The sequence below is a fragment of the Narcine bancroftii genome, chromosome 9, assembly GCF_036971445.1.
Source record: "Narcine bancroftii isolate sNarBan1 chromosome 9, sNarBan1.hap1, whole genome shotgun sequence".
Lineage (NCBI taxonomy): Eukaryota > Metazoa > Chordata > Chondrichthyes > Torpediniformes > Narcinidae > Narcine > Narcine bancroftii.
The window spans coordinates 17,238,482-17,253,680 of NC_091477.1; the positions used below are offsets into that span (position 1 = coordinate 17,238,482).

Consider the following 15,199-nt stretch of genomic DNA (forward strand, 5'->3'; position numbering starts at 1 on the left):
CTGATGGAACTGTCGCTCAGAATGAGAAGTCACCTTCAGGAGAGAAGGATTAACTAAAGGGTTGATGCTTATAGAACAAAATGTTTACTCACAATTTCTTCTATAGGCAACACAGGTGTCAGAGCCTTCCTAGATCAGTCCACAAATATTGCCTGTTTTCATATTGCTTTCTGACATTGTGCCAAGGGTTTTTGTTGAAAAGATTTTTATTGCCTACCAATTTTTTTTTCCAGAATTGACAATGGTCTAAAAGTTGGGGAGCATCTTACTCAAGGCTTCATTACTGTCTGCCTCTCTGAATATTAATTTATGTCTCTTTATTGTAAATGTTCCAGTTTCTGTGAACTGGTTAAATGAACCAATAATCTTTCACATAAGGGGGCAATAGGAGTAAGATAGTTTTTATATCCATTTGCAACTGCACTCCGACAGACATAAAGCGACAAAATAATTGGCAAAAAGAAAAAAAATGCATTTGTACAAATGGAAATTCATAAAATCCTGGACTCCATTCAAAGCTTGTAACATGAAAACTTAGGTAATGAGCCCTACTACATTGCAAAAATATTGAGTACCAGAGTATATTTACGTTCAAGTGGTGGGTGTTCAAATTTGTTCCATGGTAATAAAATTATTAACACTAAATCTCTGCAGTGCTCAACCACCGGAGGCAGCTTTAGATTACAATCACGTGCTTTGCAAGCTTGTTTAGGCAAAGCACACCCAGAAATATGAAACCGAAACATTCCTTTCCTCTATGCAAAACTAGTTTTATCAATTGACTTCAACTAAAGAGAACATCCATTTTTTTTTTAAACAGTAGGTTTAAAACCTGCAGTTTGTTTAAACAATCACTTTTAGTTGCATTTATAAGGCATTTTCCAAGCAGATCACAGAAATATCAAGCTAAAAGATTTGCACTAGGCCGATCACTATCTTTAGTATAATCTGATCACTTAAAATGTTCAGAAACCAAGTTTTAATGTTAAATGTTACCTTTCTTGTATGCAATTCAATTTAGTTTATGAGAAGTTTATGAGAAGAATTTCACTTTTCTCAATTGATTCATGTTGGGAAAAAAAATACAAGCACTATACTCAAAAGAGCAGTTTCACCTAAAAATACAACTTAGAAGCAAACTTTATTTGTATAAAGCTTTTGTAATTTTTCATTTTCTTTATTTGCAAATGCTTTATAACTTGCAAGGGACAGCATGTAATGAACAAAACATCCCAGAGCACTTTACAGAAATATTACAAGTGAATCTGATGACCTCACCTAAGGTTTAAGAGACCGTAGTCAAAAGTCTGCTCTCAGAAGCAAGTTTGAAGGAGTGACTTAAAGGCTGAAAGAGAAATATGGAGGCAGAGGGTGGGGAAATAAATCAGAAACCACAGGCTTTAGCAGCTGAACAGTCAATGGTGGGGCATTAATATGTCTCAATAATCAAGCTCAGAGTAGGGGTTATAGGCCTGGAAGAATTTGCAGAATAGGCTGGGAGAACACCATGGGAAGAATTGAAACAATGAAAATTTTAAAATCAAGTTGTGGCATGTGACGATCTACCTCTTACAAATAATGATTTTAATATTATCAAATTTATTATTGTTCTGAGGGAGAGTTACAGTTCTAAGCTTTTAACTTAAATAATTTGACAGCAGCAAACTGGGGTGAACAATTAAATGTGCAAATCTACAAAAAGTGAACAGTATTCATTTGGATTCAAAAACTCTGAGGTCCAATTTTAAATTCAAAGTGTCTCATGCATGACCTTCAGGATGAAGTTATTTACAGAATAACAGCATTTAAATAAAAAAAATATAGAATTAATTAACTCTTTCTGAAGGATTCACATCGCACAAGTCAGGGTGATTTAAAACACCTTGCCACATAAGCATTGGAACAGGATAAATTGGACACGTGGAACCTTGATTATCATACAACTGAACACATAAAGAAACTTCATTCGGAATAGTAAACCAGGAGTAAGATCAGCCTGGGGCCTGATGATGCTTTTGCTCTTCAACAACTCACTCTCTGGTCCTATCTAATGAGGAGCTGGGAGGAACTTGCAGGACATCCAGGGAACAAAGCAATAAAAATCCATATGGCTGCAGATATAGTTAAAGTGGAATTGGAAAACAGCAACTTGCTTCCTTTTGACCTGAAGAGTTCTGTTCTATCCTATTAGTTAAAGATTGAGATGACCACAAAATAAAGAAGTGTTATTATATTGTAGGTGTAATATAGAACCACGTTAATGGTTCAAAAATAGCTTAATAGACCAACAGTCTGCAAAAAGAACATTGCCTAAAAGATTAGCATTGTGAACATAGCATTTCTTCATTGATCTAATTATGTTTATTTTAAAGGTAACAAGCTTCAGAAGAATATTTCAGTCACAGGCCGGCGTTTTAGAACTATTTCTTCTCTCTCTTCTTCTGGTTCTTCATCCAATGAAGCAAAGTTTGTGCGCATTTTAGCTCTTTTCTTGTGTCCGGCTGGAGCTGTGAAGAACTTGCTGAAGTTTGTTGGTTTTTTCAATGACTTGGAAAACTCTTGGAAGATGATATCATCAGCCAATACACCCAGCATTGTTCCACTCAGGATGGAAGAAGCCACCTTTGATCCCCGCTTATGAGAAATGGATTCACTGATGAGAGTCTCTGGGTCCCCTAACAAATGCCTCACAGCATACGAGTTATCCTTGGTCAAGTAATGATAGGGTCTCTTGCCACTGTAATCTCTTAGTGTTGTTTTTGCATCATACCTTCCTACCAGTTCAATAATAACATTCTCTCTGCCATGAATGGCAGCAATATGCAGGGGCGTGTAACCACCATGAGACTTAGAGTTAATATCCATTTTAATGCCGTTTTTCTCCATGTTATCAATAATCCAACACATAATTTCACTGTTGCCAAATTTTGCTGCCCAATGTACGGCCGTAAAGCCAGACATGAAGTCTTTCTTCTCAGCCAAGTAGCTGTCCTTGAGCAGCAGGCCTGAAACTTGGGTCCAGTGACCCAAGGCAGTTCTCACAATCCACTCGTGCTCCATTGGATCCAGAGGGACTTGATCAGAGAAACGAGCATCTTCAGGAAACTTCAAAACCCTGGAAGCTCTCTTCAGGTGAGGTGAACTGCAGTCAACCTCTGCTGGTTGACTCCTTTTCACTTTAGCTATATTAGGGGCATCTTGGTTGCCTATATCTGCGGGGCCGTTGTTATCGACGGGGACCTCATCTGCAGGCTTCCTTGGCTCATTGGGAGAGGGGTCCCGTTTTTCGGTGCCTGGCGGGAGGCGAAGAGGGTGCATGTATGGTTTGGGTTTCTGGGCTGATGCCGTCTTTGTGACATCAATGGATTTGGCTGCAATGTTCGGATGCGAAGTGTTGCCGTTTCGTTCACCGAGGGGAGGAGGCGCATCCAATCGCTCGGGGTCTGCAACCTTGTCGGAAGCAGTCACGGCCACTGGAGGCTTCGGACCACGGGATCCTGACAACCCTTCAGACCGTAAGCCGGGGTCGCGGCGCTCCGATGGGAGATTGTCGTCGGTCACGCACGATTTCTCCCTGATCTGTTCGGGGCTGCCGCTGCCAGCCGCGGGCAAGGCACTGTGCAACTGCGCCCGGTCCCCTTGGCGCTGGGGCACCACCGCGCCCCCGGGTTTTGCCGGAGAGCCGGCGCTGTTCTGCGGGTGACCCGAGCGGCTGGCGAGTATTCGGCTCTCACTCGGTGACAGCGCTGAAGGTGCCGAATTGCGCCGACCCCCCGCCTCCCGCCCACGGTCGTCAGCCTCCACCAGGTTCCCCAGGCTCTCTCCCTTCCCCAACGCCTTCGCTGCCTCCTCCCTCAGCTCCCCTCCTCCAGGCGCAGGGACCGCCGGCCGAGCAGCGACCAAGGGCTGCATCTTCTTCTTTAAAACCACATACTTGACCCCTTCCTCTTCGCGCACCACCGCCACTTTATTAATCAAACTTTTGAAGAGCTCCCGGGCTTCTTTCTTCAGCTGCGGGTCGCTCTGCGCCAACTCGTTCCTAAAGTGAAGCAGGAGCTTGGAGTTCTCTACCTTGCCCCCAGCTTCCAGCAGAAAGTTGAGCACAACTTCTTGACTCAGCCCCGACTCCTCCATTCTCCGTTCCCCTGGACTGCGGCCACCGGCCGGGCTCACTCCACTCCTCGCCCAGTTCTCCATTCCCTGGAACAGGACACCTCCCAATCTGGCAATACCTGTGGTTTCCGGAGGGCGACCTCGGTTGAGAGCGGAGGGGACCGCTTTGGATTCGGACTCTGGGATATGTAGTTTTCGGTCAGGGGGGCACCGTCTCTGTCATCAGACCCAAGAGGATTTCACTTGCAAATCTGCAGGTTCCGCCCTTGCCTGGGAGATCAGAGCCACAGAATTGCCGGGGAAACTCAACAGGTCGGGCCACTTTGGCGAAGGGCTCGGACTCGATACATTCTTGGTTTCCCCAACTATTTTGTGTATCAAACCTTTTATTTTCTCTTGCACTTCTGGAGTTTTTTTTTGCACTACAAACACAGCGTCTGCAAGGCTTCGAGATAAAGAGGCTTGATTAGGATGATACAGTGGATTTGCAATGTAGCCGGTCCAAAGACCAGTCCGACTGCAAGCGATTGTAATAACATCAAGAACTATTTTCATGTATTATATCCACAAAGAGTCATCAACTGCGGTGTTTAAAACAAGCCGATTCAAGGGACTTAGATTAGTGACACACAATGAAACCTCCAGCAGGTTCGGCCTCAGAACGAATGTTCGAGGGAGGGGGCCATCAGCGTGTTAGAGGGGGACTCATAAACTCGCACAGCCCGGGAGTGGGGGCGGATCCCCTCCGGCTACAGCTCAGCTCCTTTTGGATTATGGACATGGGATTAACCCACAACCTCTTTTTGGTTGTATGGCTACGTTTGTCCACCGTCTGGATGGTTGGGGGGAGGTGGGGGGATGCTCAAATTCCTGAGATATAATTTTCTACTTTGCGCCTCTCTGGGGCAAATCATTTTCCCATTTGAATCTTGTCTGGTACATTGAAGTTTGATTTTCAGTTTTTTCTGGTTGAACTAGTCCATATCAATGCCAACCCTCAAACAATTCAGAAATGGTTAGATTGCACATTTGAATTGAGACGACTACCTGCATCATCCATGATCATGGACTTCAGGAGGATGTGGAATGACCACCCTCCACTACACATCAACAACTCTGTAGGGGAGAGACTGGAGAGAACCAAGTTCCTTGGAGTTCACTTAACTAGTGACTTATTGTGGACATTCAACATCAACTCACTTCTCAGGAAGGCACAACAGTGAATGAAGTAGGCAAGGCGACTGGCCACCATTTTGTCAACCTTTTATATGAGCTCTATTGAGTGTGTCCAGGCTAGCTGCATCACACTGTGCTACAGTTGCTTCAGAGAAATGGATTGGAGTGGGAGATCAATCCACAGGACCACAAGAGTGTCAGAGAGGATCAGTGGAATCGCCCCCCCCCCCCACCACCATTGACATGATCTACTGGGATCATTCTCTGAAGAGAGCATGCATAATCATTGAGGACCCCTTCAACCGTGCACACTGCATCTTTCAGCTGCATCCATTGAGGAAAAGATACAGGAGTATCAAAGCCAGTACAACCAGGCTGAGAAACAGCTTCTTCCCAGGGGCAATGAGAATGCTGAACAACCAAAGGAACTGTTTACATTAACCATTTGAAACTCTAATTTGTACAAAACAATATATATACATATATTTATTTATGTATATAGATTAAATATTTGTCCTGCATATGTATTGTTTGTCTATGCATTATATCTGGTTGTGTATCTGCATGTTTTATACCAAAGACCGGAGAACATTGTTTTATCAGGTTGTACTTGTATAATCAGATAACAATAAACTTGACCACCTGAACATGTTGTGAAATGAATGCACAGACATCTGAATACTGACTAAAAAAAAAACACTCATGAGTGTGATTAAAATCCTCCCTTAAAATTGCAGTGTTCGCCATTCTTTCTGACAATTTCTGTTACAGAATGGAACCAGCAGGAGAAATTCATCTTTGGTCAACAGCACCAAACACAGGTAAGAATATTTATACCACTTGTACTTTTCTCACATTTAGTTCCATTAGCAGACCTCCTACAGGCTTCCCCTGTTGCAGTCCTGACTCCAAGTTTTTTTTTGCGTTTTAGCTTGCCCAATTTGCCTTGTCATCTCCTTGTACACCTCATCCATGTGATTCACTTTCTGTTGATTCCTTTCTCACTGAAAGTTTTCTCTGTAAACATCTCCATATACACTTAGTTTTCTGTCCTTTTTAAAGTTCAAAGTTCAGATTTATTGTCAGAGTATATACATGATATCACATACAACCCTGAGATTCTTTTTCCTGCGGGCAAGGCACAATGACCACTTATTGATAGGGCAAAAAATGATTCTCTAGAAGATATGTAGATATGTAAACAAATAAAAAATGTAAACAAACACTGTGTAATACAGAGAAAAAAAATCAATAAAATGCAGGGAAGAGTCCATAAATGAGTCTCTGATTGAGTTTGTTGCTGAGGTGTCTGATGGTAAAGTTGTCCCATAACTTGGTATTTCGAGTCTTGTGGCACCTATACCTCTTTCCTTATGGTAGCAGTGAAAACAGAGCATGTGCTAGGTGGTGTGAATCCTTGATGAGTGCTACTACACTCCAATGGCAGCATTCCCTGTATATGTTCTCAATGGTGGGGAGGATTTTGCTTATAATGTCCTGTGCAGCTGGTCAGAACACTTTCCACCACACATCTGCAGAAATTTGTAAGTGTTTCCAACATCATACCAAACCTCTGCAGACTCCTGAGGAATTAGAGGCACTGACGTGTTTTCTTCAGGATTGCATTAACATCGACATCTCTGCTTTCTGCTCACTTTTCCCCTTCCCCCTTTCCAGTTTTTCCAGTTCTCCCCCTCCCTCCTCCTCTACCCACTCAGCCATCCCTCCTCCCTCTGATAGCTGCTGTCCCCTCCCTCCCTTCTCCACCTATCATCTCTTGCCTTTGCTCCCCTTCTCCCCATCCTTTTGTTCAGATGCCTGCCAACATTCTTCCATACATTTATGAAGGGCTCAAGCCTGAAACATCAGTTGCATATTTTTTACCGTTGCTACATGAAGGACACTGTTTGACCGCTGAGTTTTTCCAGCATTTTGTCATTTTACGTCAACCATAGTATCTACAGACTTTCATGATTTACTACTTTTCTTCATGATACTATTAGTGTGTTGGGTCCAGAAAAGATCCTCTGAGGTGTTGACTACCAAGAACTAAAATTTGTTCATCCTCTTCACCTCTCATCCCTCAATAATCACTGGATCATACACATCTGGTTTTCCCTTTCTGAAGTTAACAGTCCTTGATTTGGTAACATTGACTGCAAGGTTGTTGGTACACAATTCAGCTAAGTTTTCAATCTCCCTCCTATAGGTTGACTCATTGACCCTTTTTATAGTAGTATATTGTGGTATAGACAGAGAATTTTTAAATGGTGTTGTTGTACTGAGCCACACAATCATAGGTCAAGTGATACAGCTTGAGGTCTGGAGGTGAGAAAGTCTAGGATCCAATTACACAGTGGAGTCTTGGGGTTTGCTGATCAATTTTTTAGGTGATGATGGTGTAGAATACTGAAATATAGTCAAGAAAGAGCATCCTGATTTATGTATGTATCTTTACTGTCCTGGTGTTCCAGGGCTTTCTGTCGAGCCACTGAAATGACATCCACCATAGACCTGCTGCTACAATAGGAAAATTGGAGCAGATCCATGTCACTACTCAGGCAGGAGTTGAAATGCATTAATACTCTCAGTTCCATCATGTTTTGTTTTCCCTCCAGTACTTTCACATATTCATGATCCTCCAGCCATATTGTCTATTATTAACATGCATTCATTTCTCTATCATACCAATTATGTCACCTGGGCAAACACAGTCGCTACCCATCATAGATATTCCTTTTCTCAGCAGCCCTCCCCCTTCTGATTTTTAAAACACCATTTATTTTTTCTCTCTCTCTTTGAAGACTGCAGATGCAGGAATATAGAACAAAAATAAACCCAATATGCTGGAAGAACTCAGTGAGTTTAACAGCATCAAGAAGATAAAGAATGGTTAATGATTCAGGCCGGAACCCTTCAACAAGACTTAAAATGTTGACCATCCTTTTTCTCCCACAGATACTGCTCGACCCATTTAATTCTTCCTTGCAGCAGGCTATTTCCTGCTTGATTTTTCATTTTTCCAGTCCTTCTAAAGGGCCATCAAGCTGAAATGTTAACCATTTCTCCACAGATAGTGCCTGATCTGCTTCGTCATTGTGTGCTTTTATTTAACTTATCCAATGTTTGGGCTGGAGAAATCAAATATATTACTTTATTTACATGTTTCGCCATTGCTGTTCTTCTGCGATGACACTGGACAACAATTTTTTTTCCCCAAAAGATTTGCTTCCTGAATAGAAATTAAGATAGAGAACTTCAAGCTGAATGCAAAAATAATTTTAGATTTGCTGTATCACATAGGAAGTTAGAGAAACATTAAATAAATTTTTATTAAATTTATCATGTTTAATCACATAATGATGCTGACACATCGTGTTCATTCAACTGACCTAAAAATATTTTGCTTCTGATTGTACTCATCATCTGATGCCTCGTGTGTCGGTGTCAAACAATAGTCAGCCAGTCTTGATGGATTCCAGCGGCCTTGATACCACTTTTCCATGGTCACAATGTCCTGGTGAAACCTTTCACCATGTTCATCACTGACTGCACCAAGATCAGTGGGGAAGACGTCCAAGTGCCAATGCAAAAAATGAATTTTCAATGACATGTTGCTCTTCATGGTTTTGTACACTTGAAGTTGACTTAAAATATGATAGGAAATCACAAAAAATGGTTATATCTAAAAAAAAGTATGTGATAGGAAAAATTTAAGGTGATATTTGTGATCAGCAGCCCAAAATCCATAAAATAGACCCAAAAGTGTTCAGGAAGCAAATATTTTGTTATCCAGAGTAATTGCTTCTGGTATCTGTCTCATCATGGCTCCTTTTGAGGTTTCTCCTTAATTCTCTTATTTGATCAGGGATATGTTTGTTCCTACAATGTCCTTTCAACTGCCCTCATGCCCTCTATTTTATGTCATCCAATATCAATATTATTTAACAAAATAGCATTGTTATTTCATCTAACTATTTAAGAGAACAATACCAAGAACATTATCTATTGACTGTAAGTAGTAATTTCTCCAATGGTTACACATTATATTACTCCAAATTGATACCACCAAATATATTTTATTTGCCATGTGAAGTCATTATATTTTGACATTTTGATATTTTGTCACTTTGCTGTTGATTTGAACCACTAGAAATACATTTAAAGTCTTTGTCATGCAGGTTGTCCAAGGACAGCCATGATAAATAATTGGTTATTCTTTAACAATCTATTATACTGAACTGAACTGCAGGATCCAGAGTTCAGAATGCACTGCAGCAATGAGAGAAAATTAGGGACTACCAACCACAGAAACGAATGTGGTAAACATTATTTGGAGAAAACAAACACCATCTTCCACTCACGCTCCAGCCGAGTGTTTGTTTCATCATGTCTCGATTCAACAATTCTTATCGACCATGCTTTGAACGCAGTCAATCTGTTCACCTGCGGACTGTATTATGTTAGAACAATCTGTGCTGCACAAGTATACAGATATTCCACTGGTGGTTCAGTTGTGTGTTGACATTATAGGCCTTATGCTCATTTCTTTTTGATGATTCCCATTCAGTTATACAGTACTTAAGGATGGTCTGATAAAAAGGTCTTTGAATCCAAACATTGTCTGTTTTTCTCTTTCCATAGAAACTACTTGATCTGCTGAAAATTTCTAGCATTTTAAAAAATTTATTTCAGAATATAAATAAAATTGGCTAATGGATTATTAAGACTTCTGGATACATGTTGTTTGAATACAGTCACATGAAATATCTGGTCATTAAATCTCTTACAGGCTTCCCCTTTCCCTGCACGGTCATAGTTGAGGACATAACTTCAGCTATCCTGATGCTTAAAGGAATGAATCTAAAAATGGCTTACCAATAGGCGACAGAGGGTGATGGCAGAAGATTGGTTTTACAATTGGATGCCTGTGACTAGTGGAATTTAGCAAGGTGTGATGCTGCGACCCTTGCAGTTTGGAAAACATGAATGGTTTAGATATGGATGTGGGAGGCATGACCAGTAAGGTTGTGGATAACACAACAATACTTGGAGCTGTTGATTGTGTGGAAGGTAATCAATCTACAGAGAGATGTGTGTTGGAGAAATGGGTTGAAAATGGTAATTAAAATCAATGCAAACAAATCTGATGTGATTTATTATGAAATATTAATAAGGTAAGGATATGAACAAAGACTGGTAGGTTCTTGGGGAGTATTGAGGAACAGAGAGACATTGGAGTTCCAATCCATTGATCCTTAAAGGTGACAACACAAGTAGATATCATGGTTAGGAAGGCTTATGGGATACTGGCCTTCATTCGTCAGATATAGGGAGATTATGCTCCAACTTCATAAAACCTTTATCAGATCTCAACTGGAGTACTATGTGCCTTTGGTTACCAAAGTATAGGAAGGATGTCATAGTGTTAGATTGGGTATAGGGGAGATTCACCAGAATTTTGCTTAGGATGAATTAGTTAAGTTATTCCGACATACTTCAGAAGCTAGGTCTGTAGCCCCTGGAATGGAGGAGGTTAAGAGGGGACAGGATTGAGATGTAAAAATTATAAGGGGTATCGCTAGGGTGTACAGCAGGAAACATTCCCCCATATGAAATGTAGACAAAACTAGTGGACATAGATTTTGGGTAACAAAGAGATTTAGAGGGATATGGTGGGGATTCTTCAGCCAGGGTGTGGTAAGTACCTGGACTGCATTGTCTGAGAGAATGATTGAAGCTAGGTCACTGACAGCATTAATAGTTATCTCAATGAGCACTTGAATAGGCTGGCAATAGAAAGCTATGGACAAAGTATTTCTTCTTTGGCTTGGCTTCGCGGACGAAGATTTATGGAGGGGGTAAAGAGTCCACGTCAGCTGCAGGCTCGTTTGTGGCTGACAAGTCCGATGCGGGACAGGCAGACACGGTTGCAGCGGTTGCAGGGGAAAATTGGTTGGTTGGGGTTGGGTGTTGGGTTTTTCCTCCTTTGCCTTTTGTCAGTGAGGTGGGCTCTGCGGTCTTCTTCAAAGGAGGTTGCTGCCCGCCAAACTGTGAGGCGCCAAGATGCACGGTTTGAGGCGTTATCAGCCCACTGGCGGTGGTCAATGTGGCAGGCACCAAGAGATTTCTTTAGGCAGTCCTTGTACCTTTTCTTTGGTGCACCTCTGTCACGGTGGCCAGTGGAGAGCTCGCCATATAACACGATATTGGGAAGGCGATGGTCCTCCATTCTGGAGACGTGACCCATCCAGCGCAGCTGGATCTTCAGCAGCGTGGACTCGATGCTGTCGACCTCTGCCATCTCGAGTACTTCGACGTTAGGGATGAAAGCGCTCCAATGGATGTTGAGGATGGAACGGAGACAACGCTGGTGGAAGCGTTCTAGGAGCTGTAGGTGGTGCCGGTAGAGGACCCATGATTCGGAGCCGAACAGGAGTGTGGGTATGACAACGGCTCTGTATACGCTTATCTTTGTGAGGTTTTTCAGTTGGTTGTTTTTCCAGACTCTTTTGTGTAGTCTTCCAAAGGCGCTATTTGCCTTGGCGAGTCTGTTGTCTATCTCATTGTCGATCCTTGCATCTGATGAAATGGTGCAGCCGAGATAGGTAAACTGGTTGACCGTTTTGAGTTTTGTGTGCCCAATGGATATGTGGGGGGGCTGGTAGTCATGGTGGGGAGCTGGCTGATGGAGGACCTCAGTTTTCTTCAGGCTGACTTCCAGGCCAAACATTTTGGCAGTTTCCGCAAAGCAGGACGTCAAGCGCTGAAGAGCTGGCTCTGAATGGGCAACTAAAGCGGCATCGTCTGCAAAGAGTAGTTCACGGATAAGTTTCTCTTGTGTCTTGGTGTGAGCTTGCAGGCGCCTCAGATTGAAGAGACTGCCATCCGTGCGGTACCGGATGTAAACAGCGTCTTCATTGTTGGGGTCTTTCATGGCTTGGTTCAGCATCATGCTGAAGAAGATTGAAAAGAGGGTTGGTGCGAGAACACAGCCTTGCTTCACGCCATTGTTAATGGAGAAGGGTTCAGAGAGCTCATTGCTGTATCTGACCCGACCTTGTTGGTTTTCGTGCAGTTGGATAATCATGTTGAGGAACTTTGGGGGACATCCGATGCGCTCTAGTATTTGCCAAAGCCCTTTCCTGCTCACGGTGTCGAAGGCTTTGGTGAGGTCAACAAAGGTGATGTAGAGTCCTTTGTTTTGTTCTCTGCACTTTTCTTGGAGCTGTCTGAGGGCAAAGACCATGTCAGTAGTATTAATATATATGTATATGCCATCTAACTCATTTTATAGATTACCACTGCATGGGCAACACATTCTTCATAGGACATGATTTTATCTCTTTCTTCAATCAGCTGATTAATATCTGGGAGGACAGGTTTATCCTATGAAGAGTGCTTAAACAAATGGGGCTATGGTCTCTAAAGTGTAGGAGGGGAGATGTTCTAATTTGGGTGGCCCAGCAGAGACTGCTACTGCCTCAGAGCTCCAGTATGTCACACTCAAAACTTCAGAGGTCTCTGTGTGGGGCTGCCTCCTTGAGGATTTCCCTGGGTACTCCAGCTTCCTTCCACATGCTACAGATGTGTGCGCTTAGTTGCTTATTGTAAAATTATCCCCAGTACACATGGATGGTAGGGGAATTCATGTGGAGTTAATGGACTTGTGAAAATAGAGAGGGAAGTGATGGAATGATCTGGGGGATGGCCTTGACTTGAACCAAAGGGCTTCCTCTTTTGTATTAAGGAAGTATGAACTGATGAAAGACACACAATTCTCCCATGACAAGGTAAATGTAGAGATGAGGCTCCCCCTAGCTGTATTACAGTTAACAAATAAGGTGTAGTCATTCAGGTCAGAGAGGAAACTCCTCCTGAATTCTTCCCTCTTTCTCTCTAGACTTTAATTAAAAGATAAAGTAAAAAATAAAGGTCCTATTATTGCCATGTAATACTACATTTAGAATGTAACATACATGAAATTCTTTAACTTTGTCTGCCGTAAGGAAAAAGGAAGACAGAGAGTCACCACTTTGTCCAGTGCCCTTCACAGAAATGAGGCCCCAGTGAGGAACAATCTCACAACCCCTGGTTTACAAGACCAGTGCTCTTACCACTAAGCTATTGGAGCCTGATACCTGCCTGCTTTTTGCTTATATCTTGAAGAGGTCAGGCCAGAAACATTGGTAATATATCTTTACTTCCTATGGATGTTGTGAGACTGGCTGTGTTCCTCCAGCATTTCTCCCAGATAATAGTGAATGTTTAGAATTCTCTATTCAAGAAGGCTTTTGGAGGTTCAGTCATTGAGTATGCCAAGCATCGCCTGGATCGATGCCCAGTGGGAGAACATCATTGCACACATGCTATTTATCATCATTAATACACATGACGAGTTAGTCTTCACCCACTGTTCAGAGGCAGGAGCAGGAGGAGGAGGAAGAGGAAGATGGCTGCAGTTAGCAATGAAGGGACATCCTCACTAGGTGTCCTGTCAGGATGCATTCGTTTCCTTGCAGTCCACTTGAGGAACCCACTCTTCCAGCTTTTGGAATAAGCAGAGAGGCAATCTGTTCTAAAATGCCACCATCTGGACTGGGAATTTTAACTGAGAACCCCTCATTTCATCATATGTCTGCCTGGCAACCACAAGCTGAATTAATTGGAAGCCTCATTTGGCATTCAACAGCTTAACTATTATTTATATTCCTCAACAGAAATATCTTGAGAAATATCACTGATTACAAAATAACCTGAGCCAGACACATTATTACTGTGGCTGCAACTGCCTGAAAGATTTTTAATGGTGTGGTGAGAGACCAAGTTTCCTTGTGAGGTAAAACACAGGATTCTGTTGACACCATAGTTAAATGAAAAAAACACACAAATGCCGGAGAAGCTCAGGAGGACAAACAGTTCCTTTATGTAGCAAAGGTGAAGATACATCACCCATGTTTCGGGTTTAAGCCCTTCATCGTGGTGAGGTTGGGAGATGATAGTTGGGGGGGGGGGGGGGTGGGGTAGGACCGCAGGAAGGGGGGGGATGAGTCTAGGCTAGGTGAAGAGAGAAAGGAAATAGATTTCTCCACCTACCCTAGACTCCTCCCACTTCTTGCAGATCTCCTCCCCCTCTACCTATCATCTCCAACCCTCACCACCCCCCACGCCTTCAAGTTTCCTTGTGAAGTTGCTCATAATGGCAAAGGCATAGCAGGAGGATTTTAAAGCTCAAAGACATTGAGGAATGACTCTATCGCTGAATTCATGAAGACTCTGAACAACATTCTAACTCAGTCAGTTGAGAGCCCACCGCTCTGCCCACTCACAACTCACCCTGAAATCTAACAATGGTCTGCAAGAGGATGGCAACAGCTTGTGAATAAGCTTTGACCTGCACCACTGCACCACCTAAAAATTCAAGGCAAACTGTCACTTTAAACTCCTCGATGCTGCCTTAACATGAGTAACATGGACCAAATCAGATGGATATTCCCTTTCCTAGATTCTTATTCATTCACTATATTGGAGCTGATGCCAGCTTGGCTGTTGGGCAGGAAACAAATAATGTGAATTTGTCAACCAGCATTTCCTGATCTCCTGACAGATGATGCGATTCCTCTTCCCTGCCCTGCCCCTCTCCTTTTCTCTGTAGATATTAGGGATTAACAATGTAGATAATGATAATTCTGAAATAAACATCAGTCCCTGTTTTACTTCCTAATTAGCTTTCCTTCTCCCTCAGTCTCCCCTTCCATTTTTTAAATTCTCTGTTGCTCTCTGTCTATCTCAGCTATTCTTGCATGGAAATCTACTCCTCTTCTTCTGCTATCTTTCTGAACTAATTTTGTACTGTGTTTATAGCTATTATCCTTACTTTCTGTCATTGTCTCTTTTGTTTCCTTTCCCT

General features: G+C 42.4%; 2 protein-coding genes across 2 annotated transcripts in view; one reads left to right on the forward strand and one right to left on the reverse strand.

The window, feature by feature from the left end:
• Positions 1–388: 388 nt before the first annotated feature.
• LOC138743233 (ankyrin repeat domain-containing protein SOWAHA-like) lies at positions 389–4,442 on the reverse strand. The gene has a single exon (XM_069898205.1). It carries the CDS (start codon positions 4,195–4,197, stop codon positions 2,383–2,385), a length of 1,815 nt encoding a protein of 604 aa, XP_069754306.1. The 5' UTR covers positions 4,198–4,442; the 3' UTR covers positions 389–2,382.
• Positions 3,218–15,199, forward strand: part of LOC138743234 (septin-8-A-like) — a 76,235-nt gene continuing 64,253 nt past the window's right edge. The window contains exons 1-2 of the mRNA XM_069898206.1: positions 3,218–3,515; positions 6,061–6,110. The gene's annotated coding sequence lies outside the window, so the exon portion shown is untranslated. The remainder of the gene's footprint in view (positions 3,516–6,060; positions 6,111–15,199) is intronic.

Coding starts and splice junctions, on each gene's coding strand:
- LOC138743233 (XM_069898205.1), bottom strand. CDS start 4,197: ATGGAGAACTGGGCGAGGAGTGGAGTGAGCCCGGCCGGTGGCCGCAGT.